At 32.9% G+C, this 24,220-nt stretch overlaps 1 protein-coding gene across 6 annotated transcripts in view; it reads left to right on the forward strand.

Moving 5' to 3' along the window:
* Positions 1–24,220, forward strand: part of HACE1 (HECT domain and ankyrin repeat containing E3 ubiquitin protein ligase 1) — a 110,938-nt gene that overhangs the window by 60,550 nt on the left and 26,168 nt on the right. For all 6 annotated transcript variants that reach the window (XM_037843341.1, XM_037843343.1, XM_037843342.1 and 3 more), the window contains 8 exons: positions 4,957–5,294; positions 5,734–5,802; positions 6,050–6,137; positions 12,164–12,275; positions 12,372–12,469; positions 12,651–12,738; positions 16,041–16,190; positions 16,683–16,879. In XM_037843341.1, the coding sequence (XP_037699269.1) occupies positions 4,957–5,294; positions 5,734–5,802; positions 6,050–6,137; positions 12,164–12,275; positions 12,372–12,469; positions 12,651–12,738; positions 16,041–16,190; positions 16,683–16,879 (1,140 nt within the window). The remainder of the gene's footprint in view (positions 1–4,956; positions 5,295–5,733; positions 5,803–6,049; positions 6,138–12,163; positions 12,276–12,371; positions 12,470–12,650; positions 12,739–16,040; positions 16,191–16,682; positions 16,880–24,220) is intronic.

Genomic DNA, 24,220 nt, shown 5'->3' on the forward strand with positions numbered 1-24,220 from the left:
GTGATACTTTTTTGTGATACTATATTTTTAAATTACTTATTTTGGAAAAATGTGTAATTTATTAACTATTTTCATGTTTTTTTTTAAAGGCAATTCTCTTAAGAGATTTTCATAGTGTAAAATTTGCTTTTGGGTTGATGAAGACCTGTATTTCCTTACATAGTTTTCTGAGTCTAAATATAGGTTATCGGTCCAAAAAGTGATAAAAATGTTTGCATGTGCCATATCCTTGAAAACTAGTTACAAGTGTCAGCTTTACTACTCTCTTTAAAATTTGAAGCTAAATTAATAATCTATGATATGTACTACTCTATTTTTGGCAGACACTTAAAAATAAATGGTTTTGTATTTTGACAATAGTAGAAAGCTTCTTTAATACCTGGAATTAAAAGTATTAAAAATAGCCTTTTATAATGGTATATATGAGTGTTTGTCATTTTCGACATTTTATAATCATTTCTCTTTCTTTAATCATTTCTCTTTTTTAGATCATTTTCTCTTTCATTAATCACTGTGTGTATATTTTTCTTTTCATTTTTTTTTTTTGCCCTATTGTGCCACCTCCTGGAAGAAGGAAGTTATACATCTTATAATTCACATTTTGCATTTTCACACAGTACTTCCTTGAACACTGCTTAGTGAAAATTTACTGTCTTCATAAAATTCGAAACTAAATTATTCATCCATTGCTTTTTTTGATGCTGTAAGTGAAAACTTGTGAATTTTACTGCTCCAACATTCATATCACAAATTTGTTCTTGATGTGCCTTACTTGGCTCACTTTGTTACTGACTGAATCTACCCTTGGTTTGATTTTCTGCTAATTCTTCTACTCATCTATAATGACAAATAGGATACCAAGTCAGGTGTAGATTATGGTCACTATTATCCAAATTTGATATAGATTATGGTCATTATTATCTGGATTTATTGTTAAAATTTGAATCTGTCACCTACTTGTTAATGATATCAGAAAATAAGTGTGTGCTAAGTAGCTTCTGCATAAGCATTTAATGCTTAATTTAAATGTTATTTTTCTGCCTTGGTAGTCAGTGCAGACATAACGGTAAAAAAGTGTATCACAGTTTTTCCGTTTTAGCTTTTATTTTATGGAATCCAGAATTTGTGTTTTGATTATTATATATCTGTGAGATACATATATATGTGTGTTTCACATATATGTTCTTTCCTTCTATTATTTTCTGCCTCGTTGACAATTCCTTTTGTATCTGACCACTATTTGCTCTTAAATTTTTACCTTCCATTTAGGTAAAATATTTTTATTCCAAAATTCAGTTAATTTTTAAAAACATGAACGACGTTACTCTTAAGGGATTTATATGAGTCTCTTTCCCTCTCATTTTATGAATTATATGAGGAATCTTCAGGGGATGGTGAAATGATCTGTCTTCCCACTTGTAAAGATAAAAATAGAGGCTCTACTTTGTCATCCGTGTATATAAGACCCCCATTTCATTGTAGGATGATTCAAGTTATAAACGTCTTCGCCCTTTGCTGAGTTGTTGTAATGTTAGGCTGGAAATACCATTTTAATCTTTACCACATTTGGCTAAGGTAGCGGTGAATACCTACTTTATGTTTTATTAACTGGGTGCTCTAACATGTTACTTTATTGTTAGAATTAACTAATGGGTTTTCCATTAAGAATGAGCAGGTTTATAGGCCATGTGTTTTTAGTAGGCGAACTTGTTCAACATCCTGTTGTTAATTTTCTGATTTATTTTAGAAGTCCTTTAAGTTAGTCTTAATACCTAACCATTCTTTTAGTGTTAGGAGACTTTTATGTAGTGCCTAAGAATTTTGGCGCTTGTGAAAGAGAAGGTAATTCGTTATTCACGCAGAGTGAACATGGGGCAAGAATTTTGGCTTCCTGAATCCCAGATGATGTGTTTTTTTTTTTTTTTTTTTGTGACTGGTAAGCTGTGACTAAGTTTCATAAAATTATAATTTGGAAAATTTGGAAGTAATGAGAAATTGAGAAACTTCTTTTAACTTTAAGATCTTATTTTTTACTTCGTGGCATCAAGTTGAGAATAATCAGACTAACACAGGATTTCAAGATATTAGTAATGAACTTAGTAATGCTTTCCTATCAAATTGTACCACACTTTTGGCACAGAGATCTTGAAATTATTTTTAATTGCCCAACAAGTTTTGGGATTATATTATACTTTTGAAGTAGAATTTAAACATGGTTTGTAAATCATGTGTGATTCTCATATCATTGTTACTATATGTAGAATATAATTCAGTGGTAAGTATTACTTAGTGATATGAAATGAAGCAGTATTTTCACAGGGCCAAGAAGCCTGTTGAATTTTGCTGTAATAATGGACTCACTATATGCTAACAGTTGCTATGTATGGTGTTTCATATTATATCTAATTTATTTTGTCATTATTTATTTATGAATATAAAAAGTATCAGACATGCAATGACTTATTTTTTATTTTTAAAATTTATTTTAATTCTTTTTGTCTGTAGACTGTTATCATAGTTAGAAATTAAAGTTATTTCCACAGTATTTGTTTTTATGGTTGAGTAATGAATTTTCCGAAAAAGTATAATTCCCAAGGGAAAAACACCTCAAGGTTGGGATTAGTTTTAGTGCATATATGATTGAAAAAAGAAAAGGTGGGAAGAAGAGAAAAATAAAGGCCCAAGGTGGTTACAGCTTTTATTTTTTTATTTGTCTCATCAGAATCTTTGCTCTGTTTCTTTATTGAAAACTCAAGCTTTATAGTATCCTTATTGTCACTGTCATTTTTACACAGATCCACTTTTTCATTCCTCCTGTATCGTTTCTGGATTAGTCAAAAATTTGCCTTTAATTTTTTGCGCATTGTCAGTATTTGAAAATACGATTGTTACAAATTCAGGCTGGGTGCTCTTCTCTTCAAGATCAGCAAGTATCATTTCCTGCCTTAGACTTCATTCATTTCCATCTCATGTATTGATTTTCTAGGTTTTTTCTCTTCTTATTTAGAGGCCAACTATTCCTTTCTCCTCTCATTTCAAGCAGTTTTACATTACTACCTCTTCATTCCATTTTGAAGGTTCATTTTCTAGTGTAAAGCTAAATGGTTTTGCTGACATTGAAAGTATATTTTTATCTTCTACAGTGGGTTTAATGTTTTGCTCATGAAAAGAAACTATAGGCTCAAACTTGGATAATAATTAGATTTTAAGACATTTTCAGTGAAGGTATCTTTTCAGTGTTTATGGCAGCTGGTGCTTCTTGCCCTTCATTTAATCAGCTCAGGGACTCTGAATCATCCAGCTACTAAGCTGATCACAGCAAAAGCCCTTTTATGGGGAGGAGAAGTGTTCATTTTAACCCCAGAAGGGGTATATTTAATTGTCCTTAAAAAAGGGAAATACTGTGCTTATCTTGCTAGCAAGTATGTACTTGTTAAATATTTGTTAAATGAATGACCTAGGTTTTTGTGGATGGTGATGGGTTTTTTGATTTGCTTTCCCCCTTCTTGGTTTAATGTTTAAATGAAGACCTAGAAATGATTTAATTTTTGCAAAATTCAATAACTGAAAGATTCTCAGAAAGAGAATGTTCTAGAAACCTGAAAAAAGTAAACATGGGCTGAAGATGCAGCAGAGAGATTTGTTAGATAATAAGGAAAAATTTCTCGGCAGAATGGGTTATTTAAACATTTTCTAAAGTCCAAAGTGTGGGTTGTATAAAATCTTTCCATAGTGGTCTTTAAAAATGAGATTGTTTCATTTTGTTGGAACATTGTTATGACTGGGTCTTTCTGAAGCTCATGGCCTCATTTGTAGCACTTTATGATCATATAAAATTCAAAAAGTAAAATTTCCTTTTTCATTCCTTTGCAGAAAGATAGTTTGTCATTCTCAGTAGGAATATTTGAAATAGTTTTGAAATGAAGGATCGCTTAATCTTCCTCTTTTTTTAAACTGTTAATTTTTATTTGAAATTAAAAATGTTCTAGTAGAACTTTTAATAGCAATTTTGCATTTACATTTATTCTTGTTTTAAAAACTACTAATTAATAGAGATGATATATATCATCTGCTATAGTATTTGACCCTATTGTAGCATCTGTAATTAAGATTTTAAAAAGCAGTTTCATTTTCTGTTAATTTGTAGATGACATTTTATTATTCTTAAAAGGAATATTTTAAATAGTGTGAGAGTAAAGCAGTTTACTTCCCCCTCCCCTGCCTTTTTCTTTTTTAAATTGTTAATATTCATTTGGAATTAAGAATTTTCTAGCCAATATTTTAATAGAAGTTTGGTAATTGTACTTCTTGTTTTAAAAATTGCTAGTTATTAGAGTTGGGTTGTGTGTGTATGTGTATATTATGTGTACATGTTGATATATACACATATATTATGTTGTATTTAAAAATTTCTTGTCATAAATTGTCAAAATTCTAGGAATTACATGTAAGGGACATAGCACAGCATACTAAGCTGTTTATTAAACTCTTTGGTAATTTTCACTTTTTAATTGAGAAAAGACTTTTTTAATCTAATTAAAAATTGTTGGGATTAGCCATATTACTGTAATAAAGGTTAGGGGGATTGCATATATAAAAGGAGTATATACCTTTAAAACTAAATATTTGAAAATTAGAAGTGAGGTTGCTTATAAATCTTCCATTTTTCTTAGATTTAGTATTTCCCCTTTTTATTTCAAGGACTAAGTAAATGCAAATTAATTCTTGTTATAAATAAACTGTCATTTACATCACTTGTGACATTGATATATTTTTTGCTACTTACCTTTAGGCATTACTGTTATGTTAACTAAGAAAATAGAAATACTTAAAGTAAATTTGTTCTTTGAAAATATTTGTTTAGCTGTGTGGATTATTTATCCTGAAGGTTAAGTAATGATGTTATTAAAAAAACAAAAAAAAAAAAACAAAAAAAAACCTTTTTTTTTCTTTTAGCCTCTGGAATTGCTTTGGCACTCGTTAGATGAATGGCTGGTTTTAATAGCTACAGAATTGATGAAAAACAAAAAGGACTCAATGAATATCACTTCTATTTTACTGAAACAAAAAGGCCAAGATCATCAAGATGCTACTTCCATTCCTCCATTTGAACCTCCCGGACCTGGGAGCTGTGAAAATCTATCTACTGACACAGGGGAATCTAAACCAGATGCTCTTGCAGGGAAACAGGAAGCCAATGCAGATTGTCAGGATGTTATTTCTATGACAGCCAACCGGCTAAGTGCTGTCATTCAAGCTTTTTACATGTGCTGTTCTTGTCAGATGCCTCCAGGGTGAGAAGGTTTCTGTTTATTACTTTCTTCTTTGATATGTGAAAAAAAAAGCTATGATATTTTTATTTCAGTAATGATAAATAAATTTGTTGATTTTTTGTTCTATTCTTATCTTGTTTTAGGATATTAATACTAAATACAGAGGCCTCCCTAAAAATATTTCAATTTTTAAGGAAATGATATGTTATTACCATGTAAAAATGGTGAATGTCACCTTGTATAAAATCTCTTGTGTGCTTGAAATGTATAGAGCAGAGCTGCTTACAATTCCAGCATTTTAAAAAAGTTACTTGTTTATACCGTCTGTTGAAAAGTTACATGTTTCATTTTACAAATTGGCTGGGCATGCTAATTCCAATTTAATGCATATTTATCACATTTGCTCTATTTTATCACAAGTTTTTGTCTTGGTATTCTGATTGTATTTTATCCCCCACAGAATGACTTCACCCCGTTTCATTGAATTTGTCTGCAAACATGATGAAGTTCTAAAATGCTTTGTTAACAGGTAAAGCTTTTGAGATTCATGGACTTCCTTGTAGCCTTTCCTCTCTTCATGAACAGTTTCATCTCAACAGGGAAAAAATGTTACTTTTGTTACTATTCAAAGCATGCTCAATAAGAAGTATAAGTATAGTAGGTGTGGGTTAATAAGTGTTTTTCCTCTGTTTTAGTATCTATATTTCTGAACTTGCATCTCACTTAATGTTGTTCATCCTTCATGTATATTTAAACAAATTATCTTTTTCTTTTAGAAATCCCAAAATTATATTTGACCACTTTCACTTCCTCCTTGAGTGCCCTGAGTTGATGTCAAGGTTCATGCATATCATAAAAGCACAGGTAGAAATTTCTCGTAATCTAATGAAAATAAATTTGATTTTTAAAAATTTGCACACTTTAGTGGAGTAATTATTATGCTTGAGACCTCCTCTGTAAAAGGAATGAGATTACATGTTACTTTTGTATGAGCAGTAAATTTTTTTCTTTAAGAAATGTTTATTGAGTGCCTACTATGTGCAAAGGCCTGTACAAAGAGCAGAACACATTGTCACATTTCCTGAAATGAGTTTCATGGAACACTAGTTCTGTAAAACAGGTAGTCTTTGATAAAAGGATTTTACCACCAAATACATTTGGAAAATCTAACATATGTCCTGGTGAGATTTATGGAGCACACCTTCAGCACATTAAAAGCTTTGAGATGCACTTTGGTGGTAAAAATGCTGATTTAATTTTGTTATTCTTCCAAACATATTTGACCCAGGAACCTCACCTCCCTCCTCCCAGTGTTGTACCTGTTCATTCTGCGTATCTTGTGTTTCATGAAACATGCTATGGAAAAGCTTGTTTTGCTACTTGTCAGCATTGTGACATTGGGCACATTTCTTAGCATCCTTGAAACTTGATTTCTTCTTCTATGACATAGAATTAATGACACCAACCTCATAGAGCTATTGTGAAGAATAAACTGTAAAGAGTGACTGATATATAGTTACTGCTCAATAAATAGTAGCTGTTTTGTAGAAAGGACACATGTTTCCTTTCTCCAAGAAGATCTTAATTAAATCTAGCAGGGGTTATAATAAATGTACCTATAAAATAGTAATTACAGTACTAGCTGGTTCTTTTGGAGTTTAAGGATGGAAGTGCTCACTTCTTGCTGTTGTCTTCAAGGAAAATTCCAAAGAGGAGGTAGATTTTAAGGTGGACCTTGAAAAATGTACAAAATTTTGTTGGGGGTAAATAGGGAAGGTGAATGTATAGCCAAGCCATGGGCCAGGGCATGTGGGTGGAAAAGTGTATGAAACTACAGTGGTGAAGCAGAAGTTTTGTGTAGGTGAGGAGTGAGAGAGAATTTTGGAAAGGTAGTTTGCAGTCATATTGTATTGAGCTTTGACTGGCAGTTTGAAGAATCTTCTTTGTTTGCTAGGCTATCAGGAGCCACTGATAACTTGACTTTAGAAGAATGGTGTGATCCCAGTAAAGTTTTAAGAAAATAATTTGTCAGAAATTTAGATAGACCAGAGGTTAAAGTTTGCTTAGTAGTCATAAGATAGTAAATGTCGTAGGTAGTTTTCAATATTTTTAGGGACATTGACCGTTTCAGAAGTTAAAGAAGGTTAAGAACTAATTTTTATAAATAATATAAATATAAAAATAAGAGTTTGCAAAAAAAATTGAGGGATTTTTGTACCCTGAAGCATCTATATACAGATCCTTTGAAACCTGTTTATTAATTGTATTATTGTAATAAGAGAAGATAGTACTAATAAATTTATTGATTGCTAACTTTAGGCCAGGTTCTGTACATCTGTTTTACATGAATTATTTAATTTTCATAACAGTTGTGTGGGATGGGTACTCTTACTGAAGGTGTAGGGGTTAAGTAACTTAAGTCATTCAGATACTAAGTGGGAGAACCAGAATTTAAACCCAAGTTTCATTCCTAAATTCATTTTTTTAACCTATACCGTATGATTATTCAAGGACAAAGGAGATAAAAGGTGAAAAAAGCTTGTAGTTTTTGAAAGAGGGGTAGTTTGCTATTTTTAATTCTATCTCTGCTTTCCGCTTCCTTTTCCCTTTTCCCTTGCTGAACAATTCAGTCAAAAAGCCACTAGTTGGGGCCAAAGGCATCTGTGTTTGGTACCCATCTTGGTGGCCCTGAGCAGAATGAGGAGGGTGGTCACATGTGGATGTGGTGGCCCAAGTGGGGTTTGGGGGCTTGGGTGAGATGAGGAAGGAGGATGTGTCGAAGAAGATCCACAGTGTAGGGTATGTGAACTGGAGCGGGGTGAGAAGGATGTCCATGCAGAGGTGACAGCCACTTGGCATGATGTGACTGAGCCTGAGTGGGTGGAGGATGCCCATGCAGTGAAGAGGTCATGGCAACGAATGGAGATTGGTTTCAGGTGGAGGGGTTGATCAAGTAAATGAGTATTGTAATGTTAATGGGAGCCTGGTTTCTCACTGGTCAGAGAAGGGAGTTACAAGGAGAACAAACTATGAGTTGCTGGATTGGAATTGGTGGTATCAGTGTGAGCGTACAGATTTTTCAACGTATATATATATATATATAGTGATCCTAGTGCTCAGCTCTTGGTGGCTAAATACTGTTCTCCATTAAAAGGAACCAGGTTCCTTCGTGAAATGGCTGGTTCCGGGGCTGGGTCAGGGAAAATGCAAGATGAGCCTGGAATATCTTGTTATGCCAGAAAGTAAGGAAGTGTTCAAAGAATGATGAGTTAATGGCAAAAGAATGCAGAAGTCAGCTTCAATGGACTCTGGCTGTTCAATTCTGGAACAATTTGAGCATCAAAATAAATAATGTTGGCAAAAGACTATGAATAAATAGGAATCCATGAGTGGGAAAATTTGATGAGGGGTGAGATATTGAAACAGTCTTAGAGTATCTCCCCACAGAATATTAGTAATTACAAAGAGAGAGAAAAAAAGTAACTTTATGTTGGAGAAGCTTGGCAGTGATTGAAGCTAACCTACCAGTGTGTCACTTGGTATGAGACACTGAGAACACAGCCTCACCTCTGTGATATTCCTGCCAAAGTATAACATGGATCTTATCATGAGGAAACAACAGACTAACTCCATTTGAGGGGCAATCTATAAAATAACTTATCTGCAATCTTTAAAAGTAATAACAAGGTCGTGAAAATTAAGAAAGCACTGAAGAATTGTACCAGAGGGAAGGAGACTGAAAGAGACACGAGAACTTTTGCTATAAAAGGTATTATTGGGACAGTTGACAAACTTGAAATGGGGTCCAAGGATTAAATATAGCAATATATCAGTGTTAATTTCTTAATTTTGATGGTGGTGTTATGTGTTACATAGAAGTCCCTTGTCTGTAGGAAATACACACTTAAGTATTTAGAGGTGTTGGGGCATCATGTTGGTAACATACTTTCATGTCAGGGGGAAATAAGTTACTTTCTACTGTATTGTACTTCAAAATTTTTTGCAACCTGGAGAGCATTTAAAAAAAGTTTTAAAAAATACTACCTTTGCTAAGAAATTGATTTCTTGTTCTGTTGGTGGTTTTCAGGTCACCCCTAGTTAAAGGTAGAGACATTTTATATTGCTATACAAATGCTATTAAGAGGAACATCTGTATTCAGTCCTGTTTTGTGAATTTTTTTATGGAAACCCAGGTACTTAGAAAGTTTATGTACAAAAATGTGCCCTTTGGTTGTATGTGTGTGTATATTTTGATCTTGCAGGTATTAGCTTTTGAAGGTAGCATTTTCAACTTTTTGATGTTCCATTTCAGCTATTTTACTTAAAACAATTACCATTTGCTTTTATTTCTTGGTTCATATTTTCTAGGTAAAGGGCATCGTTTAATATTTAATATCTTGTATTGGCAAGTTAGTTTACTGTTATTTTAAGTAGCTATTCAGAATACCTTTAACATACTTGTAAGTGATAAGAATAACACATTTATTGAGCCCTTTTGGGTGTTGAGTGTTCCACAAGTTACTTAACCTCTTGGTGCTGCCCTTTTTTATTCTTTAAACTGGGGGATGATAAGTGTCCTTTTGCTAATAGTGTGGCAAGAATTACATGTGATGATGCATGTAAAGTACATAAAAGAGTACCCGGCTTATAAGTGTTTAATAAGCATTAGCTTTATTATGATTATGATTCGAATTATGATTATTATGTTATTTTCATTATTTCATTTAATTCTCACAATTAGCCCTTGAAGTAGGTATACATATCCCTGTTTTACAGATGAGGAAGCTGAAGTTCTGAGAGGATTAGTAATTTTGTAATTTCCCATTCCTGACAGAGCCAGGATTTTAACCCATGTTTATCTGACTTCAGAGCCCATACTTAAATTCATTACTTTTGCATAATGCTTTTTTTCTCCCTTCTTTTAGCAAAGTCTTAGAAATAATCAGCATTAAAATTTTGAAAACTTTACATTTCAGCTTGTTTTTATGCATAACAAAATATTTATATGCAGTAAATAACAGTAGTACTTTATTTAAAATGTGGGAGACTATTAGAAAGATAGCCAAAATTACACATTTAATTTTTTAAAAGGAAACATTTGCTCTTTTACTGAAAGAGCAGATATTTAAAAGCACACATTAAGCTCTCACCACTTATCTTAATCAATAGTGTTTTTATTAAGAATTAAAAAAAGTCTTTATGTCTTTTAAAGAAAAACTAATATTTCGTTCAGCTTAGATGAAGAAATTGATAGTGTCCTAAAAAATGCCTGAAAGATAACTCTTTGTGTTATTGGATAGTATTGATTATCTTTATCTTTTGAAATTCTTGGCTTTTGTGGTATATTGTATGCCCATGTTTCTCCTTTGGTTTTTCTAGCTATTTATATAATTTGCTAAGCATGTATGCAGTCCTGACCTGTATTCATAAACGTCACCATTGTTGATGTGTATTTCCCTGTATCTTTAATCTCTGGAACAGGGAACTTTAATTTTCCAGCTTCACGTTTGTGCATGGCTCTGTTTCCAGTCATAGCTCTAGCACACTGCAGTATTTCAAAGCCCCTAATATGTTTGTATGTTCCACAGTAACCTTAAATTCAGAGTACCCAAAACCTTCTTCATTGTCTTTTACCAGTGCTATTTGGGAAGGATGAGTTATATATAGACCCCCCCCAGGCTGTTTCTATTAATAAGTTCTACAGTAAATTTCATCTGTATTCAAAGGTGTGGTGTCTGTCAGATTTGTTTTATCATTCTTTTTCCTGCCATGACCAGGGCCCATATCATCCAATAGCTATTACTGCTACTGCTGCCTCTTTCCTTTATTCTGGTGCTAGACTCCCTTTAATTGCTGCATTTGTCATGTTATTCCTCTGACCAGATATCCACAATGGCCCCTGTATCTTCTTATTTTCAGGATCCATGATTATTTCCTCAATTTATGTTTACAAACTCATTTCCTTCAATATGTGTGGAGGTAGGACTACTGTTAAGACAGTTGTTTCACTGCATCTTGCAGTGAGACACAACTTCTCCTTCTGTGCCGTTTTCTATGTTTCCCTAAGCTTGGTATGCCCTCTTTCCTCCCTGCTTCAGCAAGTCCTACCCAGCTTTAAGTTCAAACCATGACCCCACAAAGCCTTTGCACTCCACTTATCTGCACAGTCTCTAAATTCTTAGTTCAGCTAGACTCTGCACTTCACTGTTTTAGAATTTGATATTTTATACATTTTTTAAAATGTTAGTCTCCTCAGCTGCTCTTAGCAGTGTCAAGCACATACTAGGTACTCAATAATAATTACAAATCACTTGCAGTTTGCTAACCTGACAGATAAAACAAAAGGTAGAGACTTTCTTCAGTGTTCAAAAGATCTTATTCTTCAATTTTTCAGGGTGGAGGAAGGGAAAAAAAAATAGGGTAACAAATTCCTCTCTGCTTGCTGCATATATTCCAAAAGAGAAATAAGAATAAATTTAGGTATAAAAGACTATTTTGATGAAAAGGTAAATGGAACATGCAGGATAATTTTTTCTGCTAATGAAAGTTCATTCTTACAAACCTTGTCTTTAAAAAGAAATTGAGAGAAAATATGTTCAATTGTATATCATTAAGTTCTTAGATTAAACCTAATTTATCAAGACTTTTCTGTTAAAACATAGAAAATTTAGAAAATAAATTCTGTAGGTATTCAAAGTATTTCAGCGAAGATTTGCCTCTTTGTGAATAGTTGTTGAAATTTTAGAACATTATCTGGTAATTGTTTATTATAAATGAAAGTCTAAGAATGATAATTTGTAGAAAGGACATGTAGAATGCTGGTTAAGTGAATCTGATAATTATATAACTGAAATATTGCTCACATATTTTTCTGTTATTTTTTGGGATAGCCATTTAAAGATCGCTGTGAATGGTTCTATGAACATTTGCATTCAGGACAACCAGATACAGACATGGTACACAGGCCAGTGAATGAAAACGATATCCTGTTGGTTCACAGAGGTATGTTTAACAAAGAAACTGATACATGTGTGAGGTGCAAAGTAGTTTGTTATTGCAAATTTTAATATGCAAAATTAATCAATGCTACATATTTAGATTCTATTTTTAGGAGTAGCTGTGAAGTTGTGTCAAAAGCAAATTGTGCAAAGCTAAAGCAAGGGATTGCTGTACGATTCCATGGAGAAGAAGGCATGGTAGGTATAAAATAAGTGATGTAGAGATCACTGTGTATAAAAGTCGAGATATACTTGAATACAGTTTAATATTTAACTGATACGGAAGAAACTTAATGAGTTTAATTTTATTATTATTTACACAAAAATTCCCCATATAATATATTTCTGTTGATGCTTAATTTTATTTTCTTGAACTCAGGGTCAAGGTGTTGTGCGTGAGTGGTTTGATATTCTGTCTAATGAGATAGTCAATCCTGATTATGCATTGTTTACCCAGTCAGCTGACGGTAAGTTGTATGGTCTAGATGACTTTTTCTGTGACATGTCACATTTTTCAAACTACTTTAATACATTTTATCCTTTGTATCCCACAGTAGCCAGTGAACTACACAGAGTATTCCTGTTACGTAGAAATAAAAACTGAAATTTAGAGTTTTTGTCTATATTCACAGTTAGTAATTGGTAGAATCGTGAGTGGAACCTGACTCGGTCTAGCATGCTTTCCTCTGAACAGCTGGTTCCCTAATACTTGTCGCAGAGACTGGTGCCGACCTAGGGAAATTTTCATCAGTCTTTTGTAAAATAAGACTGAATTTATTCAATTTAAGAGTTGTTTTTTAGTCTCTCTCTCTTTCTCTCTCTCTTTTTTTTAGTTAAAATTTTCTTTTGTGAAATAATGGTGCTAGAAGATAAAAAAAATTAAAACAGTGAAAGTCTTTATTTGGAAAAAATAAAATTCGCTAACCCTATTTGAGTCTCCAAGTCTTAAAATTTGAAATTTTGTCATGACAACCAAAGTCGAAATCACAATGTTGTTTTAACTAATAATCTTTATGTGTAGTAACTTTATTTTCAGTTCATGTAAAAGATTAAGATCTGGCAACTTCAAAATGGTATAATACAATAACTCTCTTGAGATGGTGCTTGTGACCAGGAGGGTGATATGATATTGTAGACTAAATAGAAATGATTGCCACCTCGTTTGTGCAAGGTATATTTGAGAGCTAACTTAATGAAGATTTATATTCCAAGTGAAAATGTGTTTCAGTTTTTAAATGCTTTGCACTGTCCCCCCCCCCCCCCAAAATCCTTTTTTTTCCCCCAGCATTTAAATTCTTTTATAAGGAGAATACTCAATAATTGTAGCTTCTGATTGCTTTCAACCAAACCAGTAGCAAATCATCACTTAGTAAGAAGGATGGTGCCGGGAGTTGGAGGACATCACCTGTATGATGGGCTCCTCGGACACACTTTGTTTATTGAAATGACTTTGGAATCTGGGATTGCGTGCTTGAACTCAGTAGTAACCTTTGATTGTTTGTTCTGAGGTGAATTTAGTGTCTTTATGATTTTGCAACAAATTGCATGAGGCACCAGGTTTAATTACAAGACCTAATCTTTGAAGGTAGATTTAGTATTAGGACACTGTATTTTAAGCTTATTTCTTTTCTTTATAGTCCCTTATTCTGAGTCCATCTATTTGGTTTCATAGCTGAAAAACAAACTGATATGGAATCATTAGTAGAGGTACTTTCTCATAGTACCAGTTTGTAGCACAGCATATGTTGAAGCACATAGACTATAAAGATTGTGCTTGGTCCTTTTTCTAAGTCATATAGATCTCTTTGGGATAAATCTAGGTGAAATATTTCCTTGTTCTTATATTTAGTAGACATGAAGAGAATTATATTTAGAAATTACAAATTTCTAAATACGGAAAACACTTGGATAGACCTAATATCTATAATAATTTTTTAAAAAATGGTTTTGTAATCAAATTAAGATTCATAATACAGATAATCAGTGTAGTATTGTGGTTAAAAGTTTGGCTTTTATCTTTACAGTGGGTTTGAAACCTCGCTTTGCCACATTTTTGTTATGATCTTGTGCCAATAAACTCAACCTTTTTGAGGCTCAGTTTCCTCATTGGAAAATAGGGATAGCTTATATTTTATGGCATATGGAGAATTCTATTAGCTGATATATGCAAATGCTTAGTTCCATTCCTGGCACATAGAAAGCATGAAATAAATATTATATGTTGTTATTCTACTATGAAAATGTTATTTTCTTGTGCAGTAGGATTTTTCTGAAGTCATGAAAATAGCTGGGAGGATTTTTAACTTGAAATGTAACATAAACCATATATTCTAACTAGTTTTCAAATTAAAAATGGGTTTTCCTTTCCTGAAGATTTTTTTGTTTCCTTGTTTTTTTTTCTTTTAATTTATTCTTAGCCTTTTAGTAACCCAGATTTCTCAGAAAGTATTTAGATAGAGAAGGAATTATACACAAAGCTAGGGGAGGAAAATAGAGTAATCAAAAATTTTTGCTTTGTTCTTCAGTAACCCCAAGCATTCACTATTTTAACAGGAAAAAATATTTGTGAATATTCTCAGAATATTATATTTTTGAAATTGTAGGTATTTTTGTCTTTGACGTCTTTTGTCATCTCACAAAACCTTGCTTTGACTCATTTAATTTCCAGTCTTGCCTCATGACCGGGAATGATTCTCAAAAGATACTTAGAAGTAAATGACTAGCTTCATGTGTTCCATTTAAATCATTGAACCATAAGCTTGCATAATTTTTACCTTACGTATAAATAAACTGATCTTGGCAATTTAATCCAGTACCAACAGTGATAAATCAAAGTTCAACAAAGTATAAAGTGGATTGTTGTCAAAGTATGTATACTGATTGACCAAATATTTCACTTCCCAATGCTTTTCCATTTTTCCGTTCTTTTTCTTTGATGCTATTTCATTAGAAAGATTTATCAGTTACTCTTTCTCGTAGCCCAGGGGCCTAGAATAGTATATAATATGAGCTCAATAAATATTTGTTGAATAAATGAGTGAATTTGTATTCTCAGTTATTTGTATAGAAAAATAGGGAAGAAGAGTTATATTTAAAGTTGAGGTCTTGGCATTTGGTCTTTTCCATTGCATTAGATTTTGACAGTAGGTATCTATTGCCCTTGTCATTTTTATTTTACCTCAGTGATAATTATTTGTTATGGGGAAGAATGTATTGACTTGTGGAATTGGGTGATTTTCTGATAATTATTAACTGGTAACAATTTATTTGACTAGGTCTGTTATCTAGCAGTTGTACATTTAAAATTTTTAGTTATTCTCTTTTATTTCTCTATTCCTTAATAAGCAAAAACTAGTGAATACCAACTGCACTAGGCATGAATGAACAATGTCTGCCTTAATTCACAGCCTAGTAGTTACTGCTGTACTGCCTAGAATAACGTGTGTGTGTCTGTATGATCCTTTTATATATTATTTCCAGGCTTTCTCTGACAGATTTTCTAACTATTTTCAGTCAAAAGCATTCTAAAATTTCCTCTGCATAAAGACTTTACCTTGATGCATATATGTGAATTAATGATTATCTTCTGTACTCCCATTTCCACTGCCAGTTCACATATTCCACAAAGAGCATTCCTGTGGAAGTTTATACATAATGTAGTCTTAGCTTTGCTGAGCTTGTATGTGAATTAATTTATCTGCATTAAAATTCTCTCTCTCCTGCATGTAGATTATTAAGAATGAATTACTTTGTGTATTTATTTTAATAGGTACAACTTTTCAACCTAATAGCAATTCCTATGTAAATCCTGATCACTTGAACTATTTTCGGTTTGCTGGACAGATCTTGGGATTGGCTTTGAACCATAGGCAGCTGGTCAATATTTACTTCACAAGATCATTCTACAAGCACATTCTTGGTATGGCTGTTATTGTTTCTATTAACATCTACTTAAAGTGTTTTTCTTGCAGTTTTCAGGAAAACTAAGTAGTGAAGAGGTAGCATTTTGGATGAGATAATTTTTATTTTGCTTGGAGACCATCTGTGTATGTAAGGTATTTCTGGGCCTGAAGGAGACCCTTTGCTGAAAGTTGTTTTTTTCCCTTTCCATTTTAAGTGTGAATATCTGTTAATATGAATAAACTTGAGAGAATTGCCACTTGAGGAATTTATAATAATTTTATGAATAGCTGTTTCAGAGAAAGATAGCATTGTAAGAATGTGGAAGACACATATATTTAATTTAATGGACTTCCAGATTCGGGAGTTAGCATCCGTTTAAATCATGCCATGAATTGGATTCTATTTTTCAATTTTACAGATTATCTGTAGAGGGCAGTGTTTTACCATTAAATGGATAAGGAAAAACAAAAACATTTAGAATATAACTGTTGTATGTTTGCTTTTTTAGGTATTCCTGTAAATTATCAAGATGTAGCATCCATTGATCCAGAATATGCCAAAAATTTACAGTGGATTTTAGATAATGATATTAGTGATCTGGGTCTAGAACTAACTTTTTCTGTTGAGACTGATGTATTTGGAGCAATGGAAGAGGTGCCTTTGAAACCTGGGGGTGGAAGTATTCTTGTGACACAAAATAACAAAGTGAGTATTCGAGTTTTTATTTTAGCCATTCCTTGGTAGTTTGCTAATTACTCTAAAGTCTCCTGGCACTCGTTAGAAAAAGATTTAGTATTACAGTTTTATGGCAGATAAAACATTTGTATTAACTGAAACATCAAAAAAGGTTGATTTCTCAAACTTTGAGTTAAAGTAGATATTTCAGTATTGTGCTAGCTATGCTGAGGTGGTTCCTGAAACAGCCTAGAGCATAATTCCACCAGTGCCATCATTGCATAATTGGACATTTAAAAATTTTGATTAGGAATAAAAGCTCAGATCAGGATCATGTTTGTAATAATCACTATTTCATGTTTAAAAAGTACGATATTACAAGTTCCAGTAGAGAAAAGAAGAAATCACCATGTTTACACTTTGTAAATGCTTTTGTGATCTAGTAAATCTGTCAGACCTCTTCACTTTATTTTTAAACTTTATAACTTTAATGTTATTTATTTCTTTCCTGTTTGTATTTATTATTATTTTAAAATCATGGCATATTTTAAAATTTCATTGTTGAAAATCATAATATCATTTTATATATAATACAGTTTTCTTATATGTTTTGATAAATAGGGGATTTGGAGTCAGAAGATCTGTAAATGAAGCCCAGTTTTGTCATTTACCAGTAGCAATTTTTGTTTAAACAAGACTAAAATCTTTTTCCTTTTCTTCTGTTAGATTACAATTCCAAGGGAACTTCAAAATCAACTATTTAAAAATAGCTCAGTAAACTGTTTTGTAGATTATAGATTTAGTAAAATGTGTATGTATTTTAAAAGGGCCGAAGACTTGGGCACATTTTAAAGTCTTTGGGCAATGATTTTCCATTCTGTAAAATTGTGATAATAATACTTCCCATAGAGAATTGTATTGGCATTTTGTAAGTTGGTTATTTTTGAATTGTAGTCTATAAAGGTAGGCTATTAGTTTCACAGATAAAAAGGAAGGTGGAAACCTGTATTAAGCTACATAATTTTACTTTTTGAAATTTAGATACCATAAAAACATGAAATTTAGTTGTTGAATATAAAATCAGGAGTTGGATTTTTAAACATTTATATTTACAATTTCTTTTAGTCTAACATCTCTCTTTACATGAGGGCAAATTGAATTCTAAAGAATTAATGGCAAAGCTGAGGCCAAAACTCGGGACCCCTAGTTTCAAGTCTTATGTTCTTCATACTGTATGCAAAATTAACCATGTTGAGGAAGAATTTAGATGACTTTAATATGAATCATGTTAGGTATAGAAGATTAAAATTGTATAAATGCTTGGATTGATTTTTTTAATCTATATGAGCTAGCCAGTGAATGAAAATACTTTAAAAATCTTCTAATTGTAGTGCATTTATTTTTTTTTTTTACACTGGAGAATTACTTCTAAATAATGGTAATGAAGTCATGGACTCTCTTTTTTAACAAAAATGGATTTGTCACTTCTTAGATATATTTGATATGACCACGTGGAAAGACCCATTAAAAGTTGTATGATATTTAGTATATTTATACTTGCATCTCCTAGTAGCTCCCCAACCATTATCACATTGATTTTTGTTTGTTTGTTTGTTTTGATGTTTTAAAATACTTTTCCTAGTTCTTTTGCATTTGTGCCTTTTGTTGAACCTAGAAAGAAGTAGTATACTGAATAAATAGTAAATAAAAATATAATTACATTGCTGGTGTACCCTTCATCATGAATCTAGTCTGAGACTGGAATACTATTGTAATATTAAAGAGCTTGAAACTTTTGTTTCTAAGTTTAAGACATTTTAATTTAACCATATTAACTAATTGCGTGGCTGATTACACTAACTTGATCTTTCTTCAGTGATTAGCTTTGCTAATGCAGGATCTTATTCAGGATAATTCTGGTTTTCCTTTTTCGGATATGTTTTACAATAAATTGAGCCTCTTCATTTTCCAATATTACCAGTAAGAGTCTGCTATAATTATGTATCACATTGTTGATGTTTAAACATTTAATGCTTATTCAGTAAACATCCTGCCTGATTCATTTACAAATTTAAAAAATCTTTAGAATATGCTTACATGTTAAAATGATCACCTTGCCTTAAAATTGTTCAATTTTACAAGCATTCAATTTACAAAATGTTAATTTAAATTTTTCAAACCCTGTTCCTTAAAGACTTTATTGTTATTTTTAAAATTATTTGTCATTAGTTCATTAGTTTAAAATCAACTTTTTACTTAATTTATTAGTTTTAAAATTATAATTGTCATCTTTGGAGTTCAACTTTATAATTTGTTAGCCATATTGAGGTTTAAATAACTTGCCAAGCTTATTAATAAGAGAGTGTCTGTGTAAGCTGATCTCCACATGGGGGAGTCATTTATTCCTAAATTTTCTTAGAAGGCTTTGGTAATTGTAGCAGGAAACCAAATAGATAAAAATAACCTTTGTTTAAAAATCAGTGCGTTAAATAAATTCAAGTAATGAAGGCAAAAGGATATATATTAGTTTCATATTTGAAATGTAGTACTCTTTTAAATTTAGTTTTGTTATCTGTCAGTGATTTGTTTTACAACCTAGAAAAATACCCATGGTTTTACTTTTGAAAATGGCTGAATATCAGGAGCTGAGTTCTCTTATCATTTTGAATCTCATCTTCTCCTTTCACTATTTTATTCTTGACCTAAAGCTGAAATCATAGAACCTTAAAATCTTGAGTTAGAAGTGGCTTTTTTTGCTTAGATCTCCATTTCTTTTTTGCTCAGATCTTAGAAGCAAAGAGGAAACTAGATGTGGCTGCTAATATCCAGTGTTGTCTTTCTTTTGCCCATGTTGATACATCCCATGTTGCAAACTTGGTGGGTTATCACTTTTCATAATGGTAATCATAAACTTCATCTAGGCTGGGAGGGAAAAAATGAGGGTGAGATTGAACGGGATATTAGGGAATGGGGTAGTTTGCCTAGAAGTTGAACTATAGAGGAGAAACATTAAGTAGGCTGGAGTAAGGAAGGTTAGTACAATGTTCTAGGCTTATAGGAAAGCAGAAAAACGACACAGTGTGATGGGTTTGGGGACCACAAGTGGATTTGTGGAGCCTACTTTATATTGCAAAGTAAGTGAGTGGAAAAAGATGAGATGGGGGAGGTAGACAGGGCAAGTCCTGAAAGACTTTGCATCTACAATTAGGAATTTGAAAAAATTTCTGAGGATTGTGGGGATGATCACAGATGTTAGAGAGAAGAATGATGCTCTTTGCTGCATCTACTGTGGGAATGAAGACCATTCTTAGTAACCAAACTTGTCAACATTCCAAAAATGTTGACATCAAGCTGAAGGGGCTCATGGTAATTGTGGAGGGCCCAGGGGAAACCTGTGGAGGGGACTTCAGTCACATGAAAGCAGAACTCAGACTCCTTGGAAAAAAAAAGATGATGATTTGGCTTGACAAGTGGTTGGGAAGTAGAAGGAACTGGCTGCCATTCACACTATCTGTAGTCATGTACAGAACATGATCAGGGGTTTTGCTACAAGATGAGGTCTCTGCTCACTTCCCTATCAATATTGTTATTTAGGAGAGTGGGTCTTGTTGAAATCTGAAATTTCTTGGGTGAAAATATATTCTTAGGGTTCGAATGAGGCCAGATATTGCTTGTTGGTTATCTCAAGCCCAGAAAGATGAGTGAATTCTTGTAGGAAATGCCATTGAACTTGTATCAAATTTAGCTGTTTTGATTCAGTAAGCTGTAACAGTTAAAATCAAGGAATCAGAAAAATTTTAGATGATATCTAAGTCTCTGAAAAAAACAAACAGTTCATCAAGCTGATAAATAAGATCTAAGAGTTGTCCACCTATTGAAGTAACGTGATGCCAGACCTATTAGATATTTTAAAGATGCAATAAAATTCATCTGTTTATTTGAGACTTTTTATTTTAAAAACACCGTCTCTGTCCTAAATATGATTAAAGATTTGTAGCTTTCAGTAATTCTCAAAATACGACACATACAGTGCTTCTAAAATTGATTATCTTTCAGCTTCTCTGCCCTCCTTGTTTTCGTGAACTCTCTTAAAAGACTCCAGTTATCTAATTAGGACCCACTTGGAATGGGTGAGGTCACATCTCAATGGAAATAATTTAATCGAGGGTCTCACCCACAGTTGGGTGAGTCGCATCTCCATGGAAACAGAGTTCCAACCAAAAAGATTGAATTAAAAGATCATGGCTCTTCTGGGGTCCAAACAGTTTCAAACTGGCTTGCCACCTATTGAACAGTTGCTATGTTTCATGTATTCAAGATATGCTTTTTATTCATTTCTCATTTAACATAACAGATAGTTATTTGTCTTTATTAGATGTGGAAACAGTCATTAAAAAATCTGACAGGTGTTTATAATGTGATAGGAACTCTTCATGATGCTTTACATGTATTAACTTATTCTTAAATGACCCAGTGTGGTGTAGATACTCCTTTCTACAGGTGAAACTGAGGCATAGAGCAGTTAAGTAACTTCTTCCAAAATCACATGGTTAATAGGTGGTGGAGCTGAGATTTGAACCCTGGGAGTCTATACATTACAAGGCTTGAGCTCTTAATGACAATATTATATATTTTTAGAAGGTAAATAACTTCCTAGGAGCTCAAAGCTAGTAGTTGGTGGACCCTCAGACCGTCAAGATCTGTATGACTGCATAACTGATAGGCCTCTCATTACTAAGGCAGTGAATGTGAGCAAGGTAGAATACACAAATTTCGTATGTTTTCATTTATGTATGATTAATACCTTTGGTTTATTGCTAGTTTAATTTGTTTCGCACAAAAATATTTGACTCACAAGCACAAAATTTAGGCTTGTATATATAGATTATTGTTTTAAAGTGGTTTCCTTATTTGCAATTTCAGAAAAGTATACTCTGAGAGTTATTTTTACTATGAATACTTTTGAAACAGGTCAAGTCTAAGCCATATTGAGTGTACATGTGCATTCTTGGGTAAGTTTTTTTTTTTTAGTTCATTTTTTAAAAATTTTTATAATCATTTATTTATTTCTATTCAGTTTTATTCAGATATATTCATGTACCATACAGTCATCCATGGTGTACAATCAACTGTTCACAGTACCGTAATACAGTTGTGCATTCATCACTCCACTCTATTTTTTTTTTAACATTTTCCTTATACCAGAAAAAGTAAAAATAAGAATAAAAAATAAAAGTGAAAAAGAACACCCAAATCATCCTGCCATCCCACCCTATTTTCATTTAGTTTTTTTTTTTTTTTTTGGTAAATAATTCAATTTTATTGAGATACATTCACATACCATGCAGTCATACAAAGTTCATTTAGTTTTTGTCCCCATTTTTCTATTCATCCATCCATACACTGGATAAAGGGAGTGTGATCCACAAGGCTTTCACAATCACACTGTCACTGCGTGTAAGCTACATTGTTATACAATCATCTTCAAGAGTCGAGGCTACTGGGTTGGAGTTTGATAGTTTCAGGTATTTACTTCCAGCTATTCCAGTACATTAAAACCTGAAAAGGGTTATGTATATAGTGCGTAAGAATGTCCACCAGAGTGACCTTTCTATTCCATTTGAAATCTCTCAGCCACTGAAACTTTATTTTGTTTGATTTTGCATCCCTCTTCTGGTCAAGAAGATACTCTCAATCCCATGATGTAGGGTACAGATTCATCCTCGGGAGTCATATTGTGCTTTGCCAGGGAGATTTACACCCCTGAGAGTCAGGTCCCACATAGAGGAGAGGGCAGTGAGTTCACTTGCTGAGTTGGGTTAGCTGGAGGGAGAGAGCCACATCTGAGCAACAGAGAGGTACTTGGGGAGACTCTTAGGCACAATTATAAGTAGGTTTAGCCTGTCCTTTGCAGTAATGAGCTCTATTAAGGCAAGCGCCAAGATAGAGGTCTTGGTATACCAAACTACCAGTCCTTAAACAGTTACATTGTTTAGGAGACATAAGATCCTGCTCTTCCCTTGGTCTCACATGGAAGTTGAAGTTTTAAAACACAGTCAGTATTGTCCTTTACCCTTTGGCCTTGTCCTAACTAAATCTGCTTCATTCATATCTCTAATTGAAGCCTGGACTCTTTCAGCTTGTTTTAACAGTTGCTGTATGCACTAATACTGACATTCATATCTGCTGAGCTCTAGCTCTGAGTTTCGGGTGTTGCACAGATACCCAGTGTTCCAGAGACCAATCAGATTATACACAAAGGGATCAGCATCTCAAGAGTTTGGAGATAGCCATTACAGTTCAGGAATAGATTTGACTGCTGTGAGAGCTTACAATCTAGGGACCATTTCAATAATCGTTCCCCTGATAGGCTGTTCTCTAAGATTCAATTCTGGGTTTACACATTGTAGTTAGTCCATATTGGTGAGGCATTATAGTGTTTGCCTTTGTTTCTGGCGTAGTTCACTCAAAACGCTGTCTACAGAATCCATTCACCTCTTTGGGTTGCCTGTCTCACAGCTTCACTCCTCCTTGCAGTTGCTCAATATTCCATTATATGCACACACCAGAATTCACCATTCTGTTCCTCAGTTGATGTACCTTCAGGCCACCTCCACCCATTGCAAATCATGCATACTGCCTCCATAAACAACAGTATGTAAGCGTCTTAGGTAAGATTTTAATTATCTGCATATCTTCCTGTAAATAAGGAGAACATAATTTTCCTTGCGTTTTGTTAGTATATCTTAAAAATTCACTTTAAAAATCACTAAATCTGTGAAATAGTAACATGAAGGTTCACTATTTTCAATGATTGAATTTGTTCAAAGGAAACTGAAGTAACAGAATTTTTACCATACTATCAATCCCTGTAACTAATTCGTGACCTTAAAAATAAGGGTTTATTGGTAAAGAATTCATTGTTGAGATAAGTTGTACTGTAAAATGTGCCTCTCCTTTTGTTTTTATCTACTTATTCCCACAAAAGAATGGTGTTCTTTTGAGTTCTTAGTGGATAAATTTTAGAAAATAGGGAAAAAGATTTTCAAGAATAAAATAACTCTATGAAATGGGTCAGTTTTCAATATTCCCTACTCCCCCTAAGAAGACATAGTTTAGGTTCAAAGCCTGAAAAGAGATTAACATTTAAAGGAAGATCTCCGAGGATTGAAGTTATCCACTTCTTAAGTTATCCATTCCTTACGTTCAGAAGATTAAGAGATTATTGAAATAAGTATTGCTGTAATTTGATATGTAATTTAACTGGAATATAGTGTTTGAAAGTTGAGTCTTATTAAAGTGTTTTTATGTTTTCTTTTGCAGTTTCTTTTTGCTTACCTATCTTCTATCAGTCATCAGACCCAGAAGTTG

This window comes from Choloepus didactylus, chromosome 7 (genome assembly GCF_015220235.1).
Source record: "Choloepus didactylus isolate mChoDid1 chromosome 7, mChoDid1.pri, whole genome shotgun sequence".
NCBI classification, from domain to species: domain Eukaryota; kingdom Metazoa; phylum Chordata; class Mammalia; order Pilosa; family Megalonychidae; genus Choloepus; species Choloepus didactylus.